Source organism: Anneissia japonica, unplaced genomic scaffold (genome assembly GCF_011630105.1).
Source record: "Anneissia japonica isolate Jap-2015-1 unplaced genomic scaffold, ASM1163010v1 scaffold287867_len1003013_cov215, whole genome shotgun sequence".
NCBI lineage: Eukaryota > Metazoa > Echinodermata > Crinoidea > Comatulida > Comatulidae > Anneissia > Anneissia japonica.
Window position 1 is genome coordinate 543,972 of NW_022684320.1, and position 22,289 is coordinate 566,260.

Below are 22,289 nucleotides of genomic sequence, written 5' to 3' on the forward strand. Positions count from 1 at the left end.
ATATATATTGTACTAATGTAACTTCCATATTTTACTAAGGATTACAGAGCATTATGATTAATGCTATTAATACGCAATTAGTGCTAGGTGTAAAACCAGCCTATTGTTCATCGCGGTGCGCAATATGTACAAATTGAAATGGTCTTTTGCACACGAACCTAAAAAAAGATCAAGCCAACCGTGCACTACATGAACAATTATAGTGCACTGTGGAGATAGGCAAGTAACATTGCGAGTTGCAGTGATGACCTTACGATTGACTTATAATTGATATTAATAATATAAGGCTACGCTGCAATACAGCATTAGTGAGCTTATGATCATTGATAATATTTCAATGAAAGTGGTTCATGTATCCAAAGATTTATAGACTGAATCAGCCCAAAAAAGCGATTACCATTGCCATTATGCCCTATTTTTGATTTACATCTATGCATTGGAACTATGAAATGAAATAATGCGCTCGACTAAGTAACATATTCAACTGAGACCGCGACAAGGTATGCACATGAAAAGATGCGAGTTACATGAGACTGCAAAATGATAGTAAATGGTCAATTCAGTTTTTTTCATTGTTGCGTTTCCATCATATGACAGACTTATATGGCAATATTATGATATGCATATGAGTAAGGAAGTCCAGCAAATCCTAAGACACTCACATGCCTCAAGTTAACTGAACTATGCATCCTGAGGTGGTAGGGACGTTACTCCACTAAAGTCTTAATAACCCCCAACTTACCTACCCTAAACTAAATCATCTCATCATCAACAACAACTTCACCATCACCGTCATTAACATCAGCATAATTATACATCATCCTCATCATCATCATCAACATTATCATCATCATCATCATCATCATGTTTTGTAATATTTTAAGGTGAAACGTTGATCTTTCAGTTATCATACCTAAGTGAATTTTTATTTTTTTAGCCTACTACACATTATTAAAAGTTATAATTAATACCGCTATTATTATCATTAACATTTTCATTATTATCATTATCATCTAATATCTAAAGTTCAGTAACTTACAGTGAGTGTTGTATCTAGGGGTTGCTTGGGGGAGGGTGCACACACGTGACCCCAAAATACTGCTCTCCAGTCGCCCCCACCCCCACACAAAAAATCACGCCCAAGTAGTAAAAAACACCTTATATTTGCAAGTTATTAGCGCCCCTCACCAAATCATCGAGCTTCCTCCTAACTTCACCACCCCTCCCCCTCCCCCACTTCCAGAGGGGGGGGGGAGACGCCACTGCTTACAGTGTAAATAAAGAGCCGGAAAATGGGATCGTTCTTCATTCCTACAGTCATGTCAATCAGCACAACAGGTGAAATTATATATGTATAGTACCGTACTTTAGCTACGACTTAGGTGTAAGATGATATATGCTTAATTAGGCCTACTTACTAGAGACATCATATGATTAGTCGCTTAATGAGCAACGCCCTCTCAGGGGATTTCTGCTACATGCTTATATGACAAAGAGCTGTCATCAGTAATTATTTTGAGCTTTGAACTTGAGAAATAAAACATACCATTTGAATTGTTGTTTTTGTATATTTAAGTAAGTTAATTGTACTTCCGTCATTGTATTGGTTTTAATTTTGATTTTAATTAAAACAATCATTGAAAATCGTGAACACTAATTTGTTTTCGTGAGTATCTGATATTGGTAATTTGATACTTGTAAATGATTTTATAATTATGTTTTGATCGAATATTGGAGGTTTCTTTTAAATATTTAACCACAAAAAATCCTATCGCGGAAAAGTACTACCATAAACTAGAGGGCGCCTTTCATTTTCGAAATGCTATCTGAATTCTAATGGGGCGCCCCCTCTCTCGTGGTAATACTTCGCTTTTCGTTTCATTGCATGCAAGCAAAGTAACGATAATCATCGGATAATTGGACACCTTGCAATTCTATACTCTTTGCTTATATCAATAATCTGGTGAAATGAGACTTGCAGACAAGAATATTACTTATTTTAATTTAAGGCGCATCTGAAGGCAGTTAAGCCGCTAACTAGATAAGAAGCTTCACAGTAGTGATAATAATCTATGTTGACGTTCCAATTTATTCGTTAACTGACAATTCATCGTACTCGCCGTGATAAACGTCTACTCATTTGTCGTGTTAAAGATATCGTTTACCAAATGATGAATGCGATATTGTTTTGAAGCCCATGCACTTCATAATACAAAATACGGTTCATGAACCTTTTTGAGATTTTAATTTTATTTTAAATCTCAGAAGAGGAGAGATAAATTTAGCAACACATCAAAATACATAGAATATCAAACTACAAAAGTTTAAAGAATGATTAAATAGAAAAAAAATGGACAGAAATAAATAAATAATAAAAGTGTAAAATTAGACTAAAAGTTAACTCTTAAAAGATGATAAAAGGTCTTTTCCATTACATTCACATTCTAAAGATGGATACACGTGAGATTATACAAGACAAAGAGAATCTGTATTTTTCGCACAAAAAAAAATTATTTGTTTTCATTCCAATTATTCTTCAGCAGATAGAATATATGTTTTCGATGTAGGTTTGAAATTAACTGCATTTTGTCAAATTTCTAAAGAACTTTATTATTTTTTCATTTAATATTAGATCGGATTTGAACGCGTGCTGGAGTTAGAGCCTGGGAAAATGTTTACTGTTCAGACAGTGTCAATGAAACCTCCTGTGTTTGGTAAATATAATATGTTGTACAATTTATAATAGGAATAGATAAAAGTAAAGAAATGATATATTTCGAACTGATGTTTTCTATTAAAATTAATGTACAGTTTATGTGGAATAATCGTGATTACAACAATTAAAATGAACAAAAACGGGACATTAATTGCAGAACATGGACGTCTACGTGATGCAAGTTTATTCGCATATCATTGATTGTTCATTTGAGTTATTTTGCTCATCCCATCTCCAATATTACAGGTCTCCCTCCAATTGAAGACCACTTTTGGGATCAGGGTTTCCATGGGCAGCAGCTTTGGTCTCTAATTAGTCTCTAATAATAAAGATAAATACATTTGTTAATTTGGGACCACAGAAAAGATCTTTAATTAGAGGTGGTCTTTAATCGGAGGAGCCTATACTTAGTAAATTGATCGTATTTTTATTACTGATACGCCACCCAATCGTTTGGCATCCAAATAGGCCTAATAGAATAACACAAACTTGAATATCACAATATTTCATTTAAAAAAAACCTATGTTAATGATTTAAAAATAACCAAATTTGTTTGTGTTTTTCTGTTCTACTTTTTAAAGAAATACTTAACTTTCTTTCGGACTCCGAATGTGATCGCATTAGGCATATCGCATTAGAAGAAGGCCTTGATAACAGCACAGTGGCAGAAGATCCTCAAACGCGTTTCACCGCTACACAGGGGTTAGATGAAACACAACAGGTGACGCAAGACAAAGATGACCAAATCCTCAGAATGTTTGAGGAGTTTGATTGGAGTCAGGACGGTCTCCTTGACGCTCGAGAGGTGCGTGATATACTTCCCCCAGAAAGGAATGCGTTTATGTCCCTTAGAGATATACACGAATTGTTTGCAGATCTCGGTATAGACAGGAACTCGGACGGCTTCCTTGATCTGGACGAGTATAAGGTGACATCGGAAGCAGATATTCGTGATTGGATGCAAAAGAAGATGAATTCGGACAAAACTAGGGTTACCAGAGAAAGCAAACAAGTCTGGTTATCTCAAAACGATGCACAGGACGTTGTTCTTAGATCATTAAGGGAACGGGTGATAGCTCTGACGCGCTTACCTCGTACTCTTATTAAGGGAAGTGAATTATTACAGGTATTGACAATTTGTTTGATATATACTGTATATTAAATTTTGCGTTTTTTCTTCTGATGTAGGGACTAAGGTAATGAAATACAGCGTGGGGAGTGAATATCTACGCAACGTATCTTAATATGTATTTTAAATGCTGTGTTATTTCTTGTAATGTGAAGGTAGTGAAATACAGCGTCGGGGGTCACTATCATGCTCACTACGATTCTGAAGATATTAACTCCGACATGCCGTGCCATCATTCGACGATAGATTATGACGAACAAAACGACGATCTTTTCTTACGGAAGCACCGCCTTTGCAGGTTGTTATCATTGTCATTGGTATTGTAATAATAATAATAATAATAATAATAATAATAATAATAATAATAATAATTATGATATAATAAAATATAGCCTAATTGTAGTATTATAATTATTATACTAATAATGATGATGATGTTGCTTAAGATAAAGATAATGATAATGATTATATTATGATAATAATGACAAAGATCAGATGATGATGATGATAAAGATAATTATTATATTGTCAAATTTTCTTTAAATTATTGCTATTACTAAATTAATCATGATTATCATGATCAATGTAAATACTCCTGATTGGTCTATCTAGATACATAACTATATTGTACTACCTAAATGACGTAGACGATGGAGGAAAAACAGCATTTCCTTTGGCGGACAATGAAACGATCAACGATGACGTAAGTTTTAGAATACCCCAGTGCAGTTAAGTTATATTTAATTTTGACTCATTCATTTTTTGTGGATATTAGTATACTTTGTTGTATTTAACTCAAAATATTACAAAATAGAAGAATAAATGCAATGTGTGATATTTAAATGGTGTTTATAATTATGCGACAGGAGTGAACATAAAAGTAACAAGGTTGTTTAAATCCTAGTAAATTTAGGCCTATACATTTTAATGTCATTAATAAGGTAAATGCAGTTCTATATATATATATATATATTTCATTTTAGTGGTTTATGATAACAATTACATATTTTATAATAAATATGTAAATAATAAATAATATTATATTATTCCACGAGGTAAGCCACTTAATTTACAAGCTTTAAAGTATGTACTCTTTCCAAGGTAGCATTTTGATTAAGACCCCTGGCGCAAAATTACACCTCCGCCCCCCACCCTAGTTGGGGAGGGAGCACCACATCGTTAATTATAGGCTTACTTCGTTATTCTGTGTAGGAACTAAATGAAAATAGCGATACTATTTATGACCTGAGCCATCATTGTAAAGATGCTAAACTAATTGTTGAACCAGTCAAAGGTAAAGCTGTTATGTGGTACAACCATCGTTTGGATGAAACAGGTAAATACACGTCTATAATTATTTTGACATAATACTGCTGCTGCTACTGCCATGGGAGGATTTAGGGGGAGGAGGGCATGCTCCGCCTGCACCTCGCCTTTTTTTGGAAAGTAAAAAAAATTAAAAATAAAGAAAGAAAAAAATATTGATCGCCCAAAACACCTCAGATGTTATTTCCGGGTTGTCTCTCGATCGCCAACCCCCGCCCCCCCCCCCCCCCCCCGCCCCCCCCCCCCCCCTTTTTCGGACATCTCTTGATGCGCCACCAGCGGGTGTCAGTAGTGGCTTAAGCCCCAATCGGACAGGTCAAGCCCCCTCCCTGCACCGGCCGGAGCTTGTCGGACAGTCGGTTGGACCAAAACAAATCTTAATGAAATGAAATGTGTGTTTATTGAGTTGAGTATGAGAGCGTCGGAGAATAACCATATCAAGGATACCCCTCATGATAAATAATTAATTGTAATCGTGGGAGCAATCTCGACTTCGGAAATAACAATTATGAAGTCATATTACAGTTTGATGGCTATAAAATAACTACTAAAACTTCGTCAAATATCCGTAGCTTTCAGGGGGATTCGCCCCCTGCACCACCACTGAGGCCCTTGGCGGCCCCCCGGACCTTATGAAATTCCGCACCCCCACTTCCCACCCCCCACTTTCAAAAACGTTCTGCCGCGTACATATGGTTAGTGCGCCTGCTGCCATTCGTATAGCACCGTTTCGGCTGCGATGTATTGAACACATTTTGTATTGTATGTTTAAATTAAATGAATAGTAAATATCTTAATACTGATAATTATAATATAATAAACATGCGTCTTGACTTAAAAGTAATAAAAAGAATGTGAAGGCAAAAAAACATGTTTTATTTGTCAATTTGACAAGGGAAGCCTAGGCACGCATAACATAGGCCTACAAGAAACGAGTGGTGTAATTCTAAGTTCGACAAGCTTAAAATTCTCACTGGATGATATGATAAGCCTATTTATTTGTAAAGTAAGGATAATGTACAAACACGTAATTACCTGATTTTCTTGATATTAAATACATTGCGGTCGAAACGGATGGCATTCCTGCCATTGCTGCTTTTAACTTTACAACAAACCTCTAATTTCTTTGGCTTTGCTGCCATTGCTGCTCAGGCTGCCGCTATGAACTTCCTAGAACAAACTTGTTAATTCGTGGATGATGTGATGATTATTTGAATACAGGGTTTTTAAAATTCCATTTTAGTAAATTGTATGTTCTGTTATATCACAGGATGGTTGGGTGAATTGGACATGTTTGCTCTACATGGAGGGTGTGACGTACACTCGGGGACTAAGTGGATAGCAAATAATTGGATAAATGTTGATAACGTTCGTGAAAAACAAGAACAATATCAAAAGAAACTGGAAAGTGAAGTTGATCTGGAATTTTACGATGAAAATGAAATGAGAATAGAGGTAGAAAATGAATATGTAAAAAATGTAAATGATGACGTTACAAAATCAGCAATTCTAAACGCTGAAAATGCTGACGTCACCAGAAGTAAATTAAAAACCGAAGAACCTAGAAATGTGCACGCAAACGACGAGTTATGAAGGACAATATGTGAAACTCGTAGGTGATCAAGTTTACTTCAGTTAGGAGTCTCATGACACAAGTCTCCGTTGGTAGGGAGGGGGAACTGTCTTATACATATTCATTAAAGAGGGAGAAGGGGGAGGGGAATCGCTAGCTGGACATCCAGATATCACAATAGAGAACATTTATGAAACCTTGATTTTTCATCTACACAAATATTTTATTTAATACCTCTATGGCAAACTTTACAGTATTCTGTTATTGGTTCTGTTATATGGAGTTTGTCGGATATGATTTATGAGTTGTCTTGTATGTAAATTTACATTTTACTTGTTGTTTTTGACCTTTTCATACTCATTAATATTAATGCTGTTTAAATTTGTATTTATATTTTGTATGCCTTTAAAGATTTCTCTTAACACGTTTTATGAACATAACATGAATAAATGACATACCATCGAAAGGCAAGTGTTTTATAGCCTATTCATCTTTTGTAAAGGTGTTATTTCTTTTTTCATTTTTTTTAGATTTCAAACTTATTATACGAACTCCTTGAACATGAGCAAACTTTAAACCGAGTGTATGTATTTACTTATTGTTGTACATCGTACTTTTCTAATGAGTAAATCGATGTAAAAAAAAATCGCTATGCAGCTGAATTCACTCAAACACAAAGGTGAGTGTTCCTGTAAACTCAAATATTGAATCCAACTGATTCATGGATAGCAATAAGAGTCTGCAATTATTAGTCCTTTTTTACTTTCTACAAAGATTCTAAGACTAGAGCTCATAATTTTTGTGTAAATAACATCGTAAGTGCAGCTTACAGTGGTAACCGAAAAGTGCGTTTTAAATTGCTCTTAAATGAAGTCGATTTATTATTCATCCAGATGTGTTGTAATGGACAATAGAATAATTAATTCAAGCTGCATATACAGATTATCATTCTGTAGATAAACAGCAATTAAAACTCACAACTAATAGTGGCTGTGGGCCTATTGGACAGAAAATGACTATTTTTTTATTCATTTGCAAATGAAATAACATAGGAACATATAAAAAGACGAGAATATGGAGATCTCAGATATACAAAAGACAAAATCTACAAGAAAGATAGCATTTGGTAATTTTATTCCATAAATTATTGAAGTAGTAGGCTTGTTAATAAATATTTACAATTCTGAACTTTACTATATTTGATGTTACAGATAAAACGAAAGGTACACAAACATGGACATGCTTGTTTAAAACACAGTACCGTATGTGGTTACAGTGCTGCACGTATTACAGTAATTGGTATTAAAATAATAACAATAAACATTTTTTTTAATAGTTTTTTAAGACAATGATGTAAAAGAAATGCTTATTGGAACCTTTCAGTTAAGCTCTGCCCTTTGCATAGCGTTGTTAAGCGCCCACCACACACCAACGTAAGGTTAAAGTAGAAACTGGAACTCTGCCGTTTGGGCCTGATTGTTAATTTCTGTAAAGGGGGGGGGGGGGTTTGAGAGTTATCACTCTTCCACATGTTCCTGTTTACCTTATATAAGTACCTATTTACACTTTTGGGTAGAGAGACAAATGTACGCAGTGTCCTGCCTAAGGTCACAAATGGCGGACATGCGCGGATTCATAGCCCTGTTCTCATTGGACAGTTGTTAACCTTGCTTGGCACAGGTCCATTAAATTGTAATAATAGCATAATTATTTCAGTATCTGTTGATACGTTTTACTATAGCTTTATAGCAGTCACCCCATAGTTTAATTAGTAAAAAAAATGTATACATAATTCATACACTACTGTTCATTGGGCTTAATTGCATTAAGATAATCAATTATTTGGTTTTTAATAAACACACAAAAAAAAACTCAGGCTCACAAATATTATATACAAATCAATTAATTTGGTCACACAATTATTTTTTTATTTTATAATCATTACTTAAGTTTTCACTGTACAATATACAATAATTATGTATATATACCATCTTTATACAATAGATATTTGATAAAATGATTTAAAGTATCTTACAGTTTACTAAGATAAAGTATGCCAGCAAGAGGGGCAGCTGGGCACATACTTTTGGTTGTGAAAAAAAAATCCAGGGGCCATTTACAGACAATCCATGGGATTGGGAGTCATTCTCAGTCAACACACAAGCTATGGTTTCACTCAAATTATATTATTTGCCATAACTACTGTGCACAAATATATTCTGTAAGTCAAAAGATATTGGACAATGCTAGTAAATATAAAACAAAGCCATAAAATTTATAGTTGTGTATTCATTTCTGTTTATACGGAAAAAAAAAAAACCAAAAAAACTATTGATGGCAAATACAGTAGATGAATTTCTTCTAAAGATATAACGTCAAATTAATGATATACAAATGTTTAGAAACTCTGTCTTGTTAGATTTTCAAAAACTTTGGATTTTCACTGGAAAAGTGAGAATAAAGTAAATTTTGCATATTTTCAAGCGTGTATATTAAATTCTTTACTTAAATATTACCAACTATATATAATGGGCATATTTTCAAGATGAATAAAGCAATATTCAAAACGTAGAGAGTTGTACCAAAAATGCATAGTTACCAACCGTCTCGCATCATGCGGAACGGTCCCGCATTTCAAAGTGATTTTTGATGAAACATGCATTTTGCAGTAACACATGCGTGAACATAAATATGCCACGCATTTAACACTGGTCTGTGTCATGAATTTAACACAAATTCAGGGGAAAAATGTATCTCAATTTAGAAGAAATTGGTTTTATTAAAAATATGAAAACGGTCATGCAGTAACTTCAGCCATTAGACAGTATTTTCGTGAATACTTAATTCTTCGCTGATGCATTTCTAAAAATTCTTCAGTATGCCTATTAATTTTTGATTTGTTTAAATGATAAAATGTTTGCGTACATAGTTCAGGTGCTCAAATTAAACATAATGTAGAATGAAATCAAATTCTACATATGCATTTCAAATCTCTCAAGTTGGTAACTATGCAAATGTATAAGTGTATAGAAATTTATGTATTATGTGCCTTATGAGTGTTGATAAATTAGTAACTTAACAACTTACACACTGAGTCCGACGGTTGTTGGCAGACACGATTCTATGGAGAACGCAATGCAGATCCTTTTTAAACGATGAAACAAATGATTAAACAATCGGTAAACAGTGTTGCGTCATCTATTTGCTTACAGGGAGTGAGGTTTGTGGTACAATGGTGGTACGAAGGCAGCGAGTGCCCGGGTTAAGATGCAGAATTACAGAAGCAGCAAATGCAGTGGCATGAAGCTCCCGTTTTCAAATCTGATTTCTACAGCTATTTTATTACATTCATCTGTAGTAGTAGTTCTTGAAATTTTATGTTTGTTAAAACATTCTACATACCCAATATGAATTAACTGCATTCATCTTTACAGAAATGATTGAGCTTCTGATATAAATTTCTGTCATTAATTTGTAACTGTCAAACCTAATTGAGTTTTATCAACATATGGTACTTATAATGATAAACTGTGCCTATTTTAGTTAGAATCAGATTTGATTATTAATCTTTATAATGATAAACTGTGCCCATATTCAGTTACAAATAGATTACATTAATAGTTATGATAAACTGTGCCATCAGTTAGAATTACACTACATCATTAATGCCTATGATTAACTGTACATATATTTAATTAGAATGAGATTCTATTAATCAATCAATCAATCAATCAACAATGATTTATACAACTCCAATATCCAGGGCAGAATGCAATGCTCAGTGGCACTATAACAATGCATTACTCAAAGTGTACATTAACTACCTACTCATGTTAATTAACAATGTTTGTAAGATTATGAAAAATATTTTTAAAAAATACATTAACAAACAATTTACAAGTGTGTCAAAAAACTTGAGAGAAGAGATGGAGAAGAGATAGGTTTTAACATTTTTTTTAAACATACTGACAGAAGATGAGGTTTTGATTTCAAGAGGAAGAGCATTCCATAATGTAGGAGCGGCACATGTCCGTTTACCCAAGTTATTAAGTCTCCACCTGCCTTGCTCAAGAAGATGCTTGTTAGAAATCTAAGAAGACGAGGAGTTGGTTTTTATTGGAGAAGTAGGGATGTAAATAATAATATAGCAATTATAATGATAAACTGTTCCCACATTCAGTTAGAATCAGATTAGGCTAGTACAACTGGGCATGGCTCAGTTGCAATTGCACTCAAATTTCAGTTTGAGAGTGCCATTTCCTACCATTTAGAGATGCCAACAAAAATGTGCACATCAGCCCAACCATGGTGAGGCTGAGGTAGTCTGGACCATCCATCTGTACAAATCTGGATCTGCCACTGAATTTGATTATATGTATTAAGTATTATGATAAATTGTTTCTTATTTAATTAGAACGAGACTCTATTATTAATATTTATAATTGACAAACTGTGCCCAATGAGATTTAGGCAAATATATTTATTTTACTTATCAAGTACAGCAATGTATTAAGGTAATAAACACAGACTTCAGCTATGAATAATTTATTTAATTACACAAAATTACATCTTAAGAATAATGTACTGAGATCAAAGGTACCTAAAGGTGATGAAAAGTAGTACAGGTGTACTATAAACTGGTGACGAAATGTTATACAGGTGGTGATATGTGAAGTAGGTGTACTATGGACGTGATGTCAGTGATTGGCTTATCTGTGTAGGTACGACAGGTGTTTTGCGGGGTTGAGATGTCCTATGAGGTTGTGGCGTTCGCGATGATAGTAAAGTTTCTTCCGATTCTTTGAGTATTGCCAGCTGCTGGGAGCGGGTGAGGGTCACATGGATCTTCTTCTGTGTCAGCTCATTCTTCAAATTCCTCAGTTCCTTCTCAGCTTGGTTCCTCAACTGCAACAGGAGAAAAACAAAAGTTAGATACCAACTGATGATTGCGAGACAGTGGGTGAAGGGAGAGCAATAATTGTTGAGGCACATAAACTAATGTATGGGACACTTGTACAATGAAAGTGATGTATAGACGATTAACGATAATGACAATGATGATGCTTGTGAAGGTGATGGTGGCAACGATGATGATAGTGTTGATGATAGTGATGATGATGGTAAAGATGATAGCGATGATGATGTTGACAACGATGATGAAAATGATGATCACAATAATCGTTGACAAACTTACATTAGTCAGATTATGGAACTAATAATAAGGATGTCTGCCATGAAAAAAGAAACCCCTGAACCCAGATGTTGGTTCACAAGTAGGCTACATGCAAACAGAACCTCAAATTAAGCACAATATGAATGTTTCAGAAACCGTTACAATGAGCTGAGAATGGAATACCTTCATTTCTGACGTAAGTCTCATCTTGGCATTCTCAACTCGTCGTCTTAAATCCTCAAGATCGTGCTGACTCTTAGCAATGTTAATCTTGTGATTGTTCTAGAAAGACAGACCCATTATTAATAATTTTGTCCTTCAACTTAAATATATCTACTGCCCTCTACAGTATAGTACCACCACACCTGTTGAGCATAGTGAACTGTTTGATACTATCAATTACTGTATAATTATACTATATAAGTTTAAGCACTCATGGTACAGTAAGTTTAAATACTAAATTAAGAATGGCATTCCAAGCTCAACAACTTATCCCTGTGAATAATCATTTGAAATTTCTTTCACAGAAAATGCAATTATACCAGGTCATTTAAGATTATGAGGTGTTTTTTAAGCACTACCTTTTGAGATGGTGGAATTTTCTTTGCTTGCATTCGTCCTTCCATCATTGTGATCAGTTTGCGATGTGCTTGTTCTACTTGTTGCCGGAGTTTATTGATGTGGTCCTCCAAAGGATTTGTCAACTTCTTCTCTTCAAAGTATTGCTTTTTCCAATAATCCCTTGCTGCAACACAAATTACACAATATTATTCACACTAACAAAAGCAAACATAATATAATATTGAAAAAACTCCATCAAATCAAAGTTGGTAAATTGGAAACATTATCAAAAAAATGTATATTAATCAATTAATTAATAGTATAAACTGAATGAAAACATTTGAATCATAATATTGTACACATGAAAAATATATATAAATATGTTTTCATATTATTGTAATGCTTTCAATGTTGAAAAGTGTGTGAATACAAAGAAAGAACAGAGGTGAATGATTGAACAAATAATACTGTTGGTTAATATAGGAACAAAGGAGTAAGTAAAATGGTATCTGTATGTGGAAGCATATGGCAAAACGGTAAAGCAGGGGTTACCACTCAACAGATCAGTGTTCTGTCAAAGCTAACTACTTCACGTTATCCATAATATCTGTTGCAACTAAGAGAAAACCTGCTAGATTTGAATGGCTATGCAATGATTACTATGATGAACATTGTGGAATACTGTTATTGCCTTGGGCAGGGAGCTGAGTATACGCTTCATAGAAGCTTGACCCAAGTAAATAATATATGAAGTGTATTAAGACTAACATCCCCTCCCTTGAGGTTCCCCAACAAAGGGAGAGGATACCATAACCATTCCCAACCTTGAGGTTGGGGGCTTCAATCCATCGCTGTGCATTTCGCTTGTGTCCCTGAGCAAGGCACTTTATCTGCATTGCTCTCTACCCAGGAGTATAAGTGGGTACCTAAGGAGGTTTGAGTGTAAAATGTGCTCTGATATATTTCATGCAGCAAAATATGGAATTTTCCCCATAGACATCGTTCCAATGACTGGGGTAATAATGTGAAAAAGCGCTCTGAGTGAGTGAGTTGTATAGAGTGCTATATAAAAGCCTACATAAAGCCTATATATTCCTTTTGGCTTACACATGAGCCTATAAGACCACAGCATGCTCAGTCATGCCCATCCATTGGCCTACCCTCTCCCAGGCGATCCTCCACTTGGTACTACAACACTCTGTTGACTGCCACTGCTTTAGACACCACCTGCATACCATTGAATTTTTCTGGCATGCCACATACAGTATATATTATTAGGACTCTTATTATAATATACACAGTTGAGTGCAGTTGAATGTATGTACGTCAGTATAAGTAACAGAATTATCTTCAAATAATACTGTATTTAATCATAGCTTAAAAGACTTGGATTTTATATTCATCTTTCATAACAAATATGAAATAAAAAATGGATTATGACATGTCTAAGAAATGTGTATTGTATCTATGAAATTAATTTCACTGCAAGCAGGTGTTACTATAAGTAACTGAAGTACTGAACATGGATTGTATTATTATTCTATAGTAAACATTTTCCTTGAACAAGAAGCTGGGTGTTACTTTCTCATCAGTGGAATGTCAAAACATTTTATCATCAGTAACTACTACACATGGCCAACATTACATTAGTAAGATATTAAGCCATCATAAGGATTTTATCTCTTTCTATCTGTTAATGTCACCTTTATTTAAATCCACTGTAATCTCATAACAACAGGCAATAAACTATTTATACTAAATGTATATTCATTGCTGGAGAACGGTGCAGTGTTACTGGTTCGTTCTTAATTTGATTCTTTGGTAAATTGTTTCTGATTAGTTTGAGGATTGTTTATGGGTTAGTTTTCATTTCTCTTTTCATATTCTTTAAGCGCTTTGAGATGATTTTCAATTGTAAGGTGCTATACAAGTCCACTTCCATTAGTATTTCCATACATGGGTATATAATAATTTTAAAATTATAGCCAATAAATCTATATATGCTTTAAAAATTGCAAGACCCCCCCCCCCCCCCCCCCCCCCCCCCCACTCCCTCGCCCTCCTGTGGACAATCTGTAAATTCCATGATTATTCTCATAACACTAAACTCAATTGCAATTGTGAAGTCTGTAGTTTTAAGTAGGACTAATTAGAATGTATTTTTCTATTCAATAATTGGTAGATGACTCACAATACAGTAGTGCAAAGAATGAGATTAGTAGCCATGCATTTATGATAGCAAAATCAATTCAAATGATTTACATTAATGGTGACCAGTAAGGTTATTAAATCAGATTTATTAGTTGTCTTTAGAAAATTAAACCACTTGATGAACACAAACAAAATTGAAAAAGTTTGTAGATGAAATTTAAATGGTGAATGGTCCACATCAATCTAACTTACTTAAAGAACCATCTTTACCTTCTCTTCCAAAAGGGGCTTTGTAGAAAAAAATCAATCGTAACAAAATTGGTTAGTAGACAATAATATTACGTTGGTCTTCTACATGTCATACTATGTGTTTCACATTTTTTAGCAAGGTCTATGGCAAGACCAAAATTGGAGTTGGATGATACAGCATCCATTAAGATATGGATAAACAAATTATTTGTTTCATCAAACAAATCATGTGTTTATCAGATCATTATCTAGAACAAGAAATAATAACAGAAAAGATCAAGCCTTTAAAAGTGGAGCACTAAATTTAACTTAAATGAAATATTTTGTTGTTATATTCAAATCTCCAAGAAATGTATACTCACAAGGAGAAACATGATAAAAATAATGAGGAATGGAATTAAAGCATTAGATGCCATTAAACCATTATTATTCTAAATATTTACGAGGTCTCTACTAAGGAATTAAAAATCAATAACTTGGTTACACCATTCAAGTGTATAGAAAAATGACAAATTTGTTACCATGGTAAAAACAATATAAACCCAATTAGCATCTTGTGTCATTGAATTACCAGTCAAAATCCATTAGCCTATATAACAATTAATACAATATTAAAATGAAACACATTATGTTGAATGTCAGAAGTTAAAGCAATACGCTATGAAATTGTTTGTTATGGTGACAATGATATGAGTATCATCTGTAATAATAATCATAAAATATATAGCCTAACGTCGAAACACGAATTGGAGAAGAAAAAAATACAAGTTGAGGGAAATTATAGGAAGTAAACATACTGCAATGGTGAAAACATAATTATAAAGAGTTACACTATAGCTACCTTTAATTTTGGCTGATATACCTAAAATTTAATAACTATAAAACAGGAAAGTAATAAAAAAAAAAAGATATTACCATCACTATAATTGGAATACTGTACTAATGAACTTCCCAGATAAGATAGTGTAATACATACTCCAAGTATCGAAATGCACACCATCGTGTCGGGATTCAATATTTCAACATTAATTATGTCATCATCAAGATTCCTGATGATGACATAATTAATGTCGAAATATTGAATCCCGACACGATGGTGTCCATTTCGATACTTGGAGTATGTATTATAATATTTTATCTGAGATTAATCAGTAGACCTTTCAGTTTTTAATGAACTTCCCTTTTAGTACAATGAAACTTGTAAGATCTACAGGCTGCTTTAATCAGCATCATTGTGGTTGCTTAGCAACACATGATTTGTGAACTACAGGCATGACTTAGCCAGGGTATCGAGCACCAGCTACTCAACTTTGCACAAAGCGCGAAAACTGGGGAGACAGAGCATATTGATGGCTATGACTACACCATAAATTATTTGTTAACATCTAAAGTAACTTACATTGCAATTTATTTCCATTTATTTCCTATTATTTTTCACCTTTAAACAAAAAGGTGGAGATTCTGAGACATCCTGAAAACCTCCCTGGTTATGCCACTGCTATGTTGCTTCAAAATTACTCAGGAGAATAAAAAATAAAATTAACATAAAAGACAAAACAAAAATGCCTTATGGTATGTATGATTTGTCCCAGAAGAGGGGTAGTTACATTTACATCTCCCTGGTTACATGCTGTGCCCAATTACTTACTAGAGTTCAAGGGGGTGTTACATGGCAGTTGATTGTCGATTGGATAGGGTAGAGTTAGTGTGCTTGATTGCTCCAAAGGGGTACAGTATTTGCATGGTGAACTTGGTTGCTTTCTACAGTCAGGAAGGGTTTGTATTAGTTTGCCTACCTGATTGATGCTTGAGGAGACCATTACATGGTATACCTGCAAATTACTCCCAAGGTGGTTATTGTGACATTGTGTAAGGTGTGCCTAACTGCACCATAGAAATTAGTTACAAGTATGTGGTGAGTCTGATTTCATCTTTGAATAGAGCAATGTATGCATGTTGAGTCATCTCTAATAGTAATTTCCTCATCTACAGTAACATCTCCCAAATGAACCTCCCAATTACAAACTTAACTATCTGTCTCTTATACACATCTAGATGTGTATAAGAGACAGGGGTAGAGTTAGTGTGCTTGATTGCTCCAAAGGAAGTACAGTATTTGCATGAACTTGGTTGCTCTCTACAGTCAGGAAGGGTTTGTATTGGTTTGCCTACCTAATTGATTGATGCTTGAGGAGACCATTACATGGTATACCTGCAAATTACTCCCAAGGTGGTTATTGTGACATGGTGTAAGGTGTGCCTAACTGCACCATAGAAATTAGTTACAAGTATGTGGTGAGTCTGATTTCATCTTTGAATAGAGCAATGTATGCATGTTGAGACATCTCTAATAGTAATTTCCTCATCTACAGTAACATCTCCCAAATGAACCTCCCAATTACAAACTTAACTATTACAAACTCTCAATTTCACAAACTCAATTTGTGGCGATGACCTCATTACACAATTTTTTAAAACTACAAAACACTTAAATTGTATTTCTATAACTCTGTTTGAATGGAGGGAGAATGCTTACTGTATATGAATATAATTATTAATTTGGTATGTATCATAATTTACATGCATCACTTATGGACACGAAGTATGGAACTTTAGCATTATACAAAATCAGAAACTATGTGATGATCACCAAGTTCTGAATCAAAAACACACAGAACAGAAAGGGATTTTTTATCTCATCAAATACCAACGAAGTTTACACAAAAGTTGACTTTACACTTGCCATGCTTCTAATTGATCTTCAGGGTGGACCGGAATTTACATCGCTAGGTAACAGACGCTGCAAACAAAGGATGTGCAAAGACATGCAACCAACTGTAGCTAGGGAATCAATTTTTGGCTTATTCAAGCAAAGAGGCTTAAAGTATACTTGTCTTAGGCTTGATAAAAAATCAATAATCATGATCATCAACACGCTACACCAACACATTTACACTTGTAGTATTATGTTTAAAACTTTTGACACGTAACAAAAAATCCTTGTTTCCCGTCCTGGATTTTTCAAAAAGTTGGTGAGGGAGGCACTTCTTATTTGATATTTGATATTTTTCACAGTTTGTCAAAATATGCCAAAGAATGTTCTCTGCATAGCAAAATGTTGTCAATAGTTTTGTCATTGCTTCGCTTGCTGTTACCATGGTCTTTGTGTTTAAAAATGCATTTGTAAACTATAAAATGTGTCAGCAATTGAAATTTTGCATTTTCGATGTAAAAAAACCCCAAAATTTAAACAGGGACGGGGAACAAGGGTTTTTTGTTATTTGGCCTATAATACATTATCATCAAAATCCTACATCATGATTTTTATAACAAAATTCTTAACTGTAGAACAATAAATAACATTAGAGTGTATAATTTTTAGAATATACTTTTAAATATAATTTGATGTAGATAAGTTTTCCAAATGTACTTAATTCTACATATCATCCTCACTAAAAGGAAACATACCTAACATCTTTTAATAAAGATATCAAAGCATTCTTTTAGATGCTGTTAAAAGCATGTATTATGTCTTGTCTTGTTCTATTACAGTAGTCTTTGATAGATAGAAATGGGATTCAATTTATCATCTATTGATTGGCTACTTCCTGACCATAATATAAAGTATATAGCGTAGGAATATGCAACTGAAGGACATTCATTGTGCCTAACGACCGCATAAAAGAACTGAAATATTGAATCAAAACACAATGGAGTAATAACATTATCTCACTTCTATTGAAAACCGCTTTCTTGCAGTAGAAACTAATTATTTGAATGCAATGTTCTCGAGCTAATCTCAAATTTTGCGAAGTAAAATGAAAATGGTGTATCATAGCAACGGATATAAACAACGAACAATGGTACTGTATAGCAATATATGGATATTAAGAAACTGAGTATTAGGTTTCTATAAATATTCATTTAAGGGAGTATTAAGACTACTACAAATATTCTAAAGCAAAATTCATATAAACATTTATCAATTGAGCAAGACTTCTATAATTATTTGAACTGCTTTTTAGAATAACTATTATACTGCCCTCAAAAATGTCAAAATACTTGCTTAATTATTACTATTATTTATATTATTATTGCTAATGGTATTAAAGTTCATACATATTATTATTACTGTCATCAATATTTATTATACTCTGAATCTCCATTTATTTATACAATTGTTGGATGAATATATCAATACTTTATTAGTATTATATAATATTAGACATTTTTTCTATAATATATATTTATTCTGTAGCATATAGTACAAGAACATGCATTAATTTTTTCAATATGCCTCAAGGCATATTTTTAAAATAATTTAATGTGATCTAATATATTTGCAGTTGCTAGATAGCTTACCTCAATAAACTGGGTTTAAAATATACAAGAAACTAATCAACAGTTTATTATTTTTTAGCTAATCAAAGAAAAATATTTTTAAAAATATTATTATTTTGATAATCATGAGAGGAAAGCCATTAAAAAAATAACCATTTCTTTTCTTCTAGTCTTGCATCATAAAAAAAGGCATAAATTTGATTGCAAGTTTAATGACCACCAGACAGTAATCAATTCAGATACTGGAGATGAATAATTTATTTTGAATGCACTTTGCATGTTACGGTCTCAATCGTTTGTGTAGAGGAACAATGGAGGAACAACACTCACTAATTTAGGGGTCTTTAGGGAGGTAAGAATGAAAACAAAGTGTAGCTTGTTGAAGCAAGTCCGCCAAGGAGGCTTAATACTTTTGTGAAGGTCTGGTGTATTGTGCTAATAATACAGACATGCTCAGGAATAATGAATAGCACAAGGCTTAGTGTTTATGTTATGTGTGTGAGCATAGAGCTATAATATCCATACCCCCACAGTGTGTCTGTGTGTGTGTGTAATATTGGCGAGAGCGCCACGGTACAAATGAGTAATAACCTCGTTGTAGTACAGTGTTTCAGTGTTTAGTGGAGATGAAAAAAGAAGAAAATAAGTCAAGAACTTTTTAATACCTTGTTTCGCGAACTTATTTTTCTTATAGATTGTCAGAGGGCAAAAAATATTTAGCAAATGGTTTTGCTAAACACATCAAGATGGAGGAGAAAATAAAAATAAAATTTTATTGGTTAATGTAAAAGTGTAGTACTGGGATGGTTATGTGCTTTAAATTTATATAAATTCGATATTGTCGTTTTCATGCTAGTAATGATTTGCTTTTGCCTTTTACTTGTGTATGATAACTTTGTTTTAATGTGTACGGCACTCTGGTCTCTTTTGGAAGGGTGCCTAATAAATGATTATAATATTATTATTATTATTATTATTATTATTATAAAGTTATTATGTCGCCATGTATACCTGCCTTGTTCTAAAAAGAATTTACATGAGTTTAAGATGTGGTTTAAAGTTTCCCTATTTCCACATTTATTACATCTATCGCAGGTAGACTTGCCCCATCTCTTCAACTTCATTTTATTAAGGGTATCACCTAACAAGTTACGAGACCATTGTTTTTCCTGTTCTAGTCTGGAGTTAATACAGTGGTTCACCATAGACCCGCCTTTTAAATTTTACAGAAATGTGGGAGGCCATATGGCATCTCTATACAAATCAGAAATCGTTAGAATACTTAGCCCATTGGGCATATGCAAAAATGCAAGTGTCCCAGTGTGGGGTATTCCAAACCATTTCTTTAAGAAGCGGTTGGTAAGTGCGTCTAACCTCTCTAAATATGCACTATGTGTCATTGACTGTCAAATGAAATCGTATTGATGGCAGAAAGTACTTAGAATAAAGTTCTGAGAATAAATGCGATCTTTATACTCGGGGAAAATGCAACGTTTGTCAATACTAACTAGTCAAATCCTGATGATGACATAATTAATGTTGAAATATTGAATCCCGACACGATGGCGTGCATTTCGATACTTGGAGTATGTATTATACTATCTAGTCAAACCCTCATTTATAAGTTTTTCCAGATACTCATAAATCTCAGTCTTTGTTTCTGAATGTAATTACAGATCCAAGGAATTTGTGATGTTCTGATTTAACATTGGGATCGAAATATCACCCAGTTTATATAATATATCTGAGGGGGATCCACTAACAATTGACAGCGAACGACACATGACAGGCTTTAGCTTTAAACCCATGGATCTGGTATAAGACATTAGTTTGTTAATTTTTCATTGATGGGTAGATTTGTTCCTAGAAACAAAACAAAAATCATCAGCGAAAGGCGCTTTAATTATCTTTTGTCCATTTAGCTAAGAGCATACCCGTGTTTGAGCTCCGATTCGAGATATTGAATAATTGGCTCGAAACACATTATGAATAAAAGTAGTGATAGGGGGGTCGCCCTGGAATATGCCTTTGTAAAATGGAAATGTATCTGATGACCATTCATTTGTAACAACTTTGCCTGTTATTTTACTGTATAGATTAGGTATATATTCTTTAGTTTTGGGATTTACCAATGTTCGTGGTATAAATAAGCAGTAAAACCCCTTATATGATCTCCAATACATCTAATTAGAGAATATTTAACAAGGTCATGGGATACTGAGCCAAAAGCATCTTCCAGGTCAAACCATGTAACTTACTTAAACAATCGAACTTTACTTAAACCAAGAAACTTACTTAAACAATATTTATACAATTGTCGCATTCATTTTTTATTTGCTGTCTGTAAATATAAGGGTTTAATCATTTAAAAAAAGAACTTGTGAAAATATAACTAAATAAAGCCACAATAAATATTCAATATATCTTACTAATGGTTTACCTTTATTCCTCCTATCCTGCGTACGGCTTTGCAGTGTTTTTGCCTTTCTTACTAAATCCTCCCTGCGCTGCTCAATCGCAAGCCTTTGTTCTCGCATTTCTTCCAAATCCAATAGAAGTTGGTTACCTATAAACAGATACTTAATATGTTACAATTTTCTAAAATCTAACCATATGTGTGTTGGAATACATATCCTAAGTTATCAGTGCTTATAAGTCATGGATATTTACATTATGTCATATTACAGTATTTTTATGTTATCATTATTAGCTTCACATACTGTATATTCGGGTGATAATAATATTAATAATATTTTTTTTTTAATAGTTACATTAATAGTTTTCAACTTTTAAATTAGAATTACAATTAACATGCAATAATATAAACAGTAACAAAAAATACCCTTAATTATAAATTAAAAAATCAATCATAAAAATAATAAAATTACACAAATCAACAATAATTATTGGTAGTGCCGGATTGATAATGACAACTGAAAGAGTCAGAGAAAAAATATTGGGTGGAATGGGATTGGGATAATGTGCAAAAAAGAGGGGGACGGGGGTTAATTTGATGCAAAGGCTGAGGCAAAAATTATGGCCAAACCAGGAGAAGGTGTGGGAGTAGTA

The 22,289-nt window shown here is 33.5% G+C and overlaps 2 protein-coding genes across 11 annotated transcripts in view; one reads left to right on the forward strand and one right to left on the reverse strand.

Moving 5' to 3' along the window:
- The window catches only part of LOC117104540 (transmembrane prolyl 4-hydroxylase-like), a 9,619-nt gene extending 2,406 nt beyond the window's left edge, over positions 1-7,213 (forward strand). Inside the window, exons 2-7 of the mRNA XM_033245399.1 lie at positions 2,633-2,714; positions 3,299-3,843; positions 4,002-4,144; positions 4,459-4,549; positions 5,059-5,182; positions 6,443-7,213. Coding sequence (XP_033101290.1) covers positions 2,633-2,714; positions 3,299-3,843; positions 4,002-4,144; positions 4,459-4,549; positions 5,059-5,182; positions 6,443-6,765 — 1,308 coding nt within the window. The 3' untranslated portion in view covers positions 6,766-7,213. The remainder of the gene's footprint in view (positions 1-2,632; positions 2,715-3,298; positions 3,844-4,001; positions 4,145-4,458; positions 4,550-5,058; positions 5,183-6,442) is intronic.
- A 1,019-nt stretch (positions 7,214-8,232) lies between these two features.
- The window catches only part of LOC117104480 (spermatogenesis-associated protein 1-like), a 31,359-nt gene continuing 17,302 nt past the window's right edge, over positions 8,233-22,289 (reverse strand). For 6 of the 10 annotated variants that reach the window (XM_033245390.1, XM_033245385.1, XM_033245378.1 and 3 more), the window contains 5 exons: positions 21,661-21,786; positions 14,883-14,918; positions 12,500-12,663; positions 12,102-12,200; positions 8,233-11,650 (listed from right to left, as the gene is read on the reverse strand). In XM_033245390.1, coding sequence (XP_033101281.1) covers positions 11,429-11,650; positions 12,102-12,200; positions 12,500-12,663; positions 14,883-14,918; positions 21,661-21,786 — 647 coding nt within the window. In that variant the 3' untranslated portion in view covers positions 8,233-11,428. Of the gene's footprint in view, positions 11,651-12,101; positions 12,201-12,499; positions 12,664-14,882; positions 14,919-21,649; positions 21,787-22,289 lie in introns of those variants that run through there. The other 4 variants (XM_033245347.1, XM_033245353.1, XR_004444765.1 and 1 more) reach the window with 4 other exon arrangements.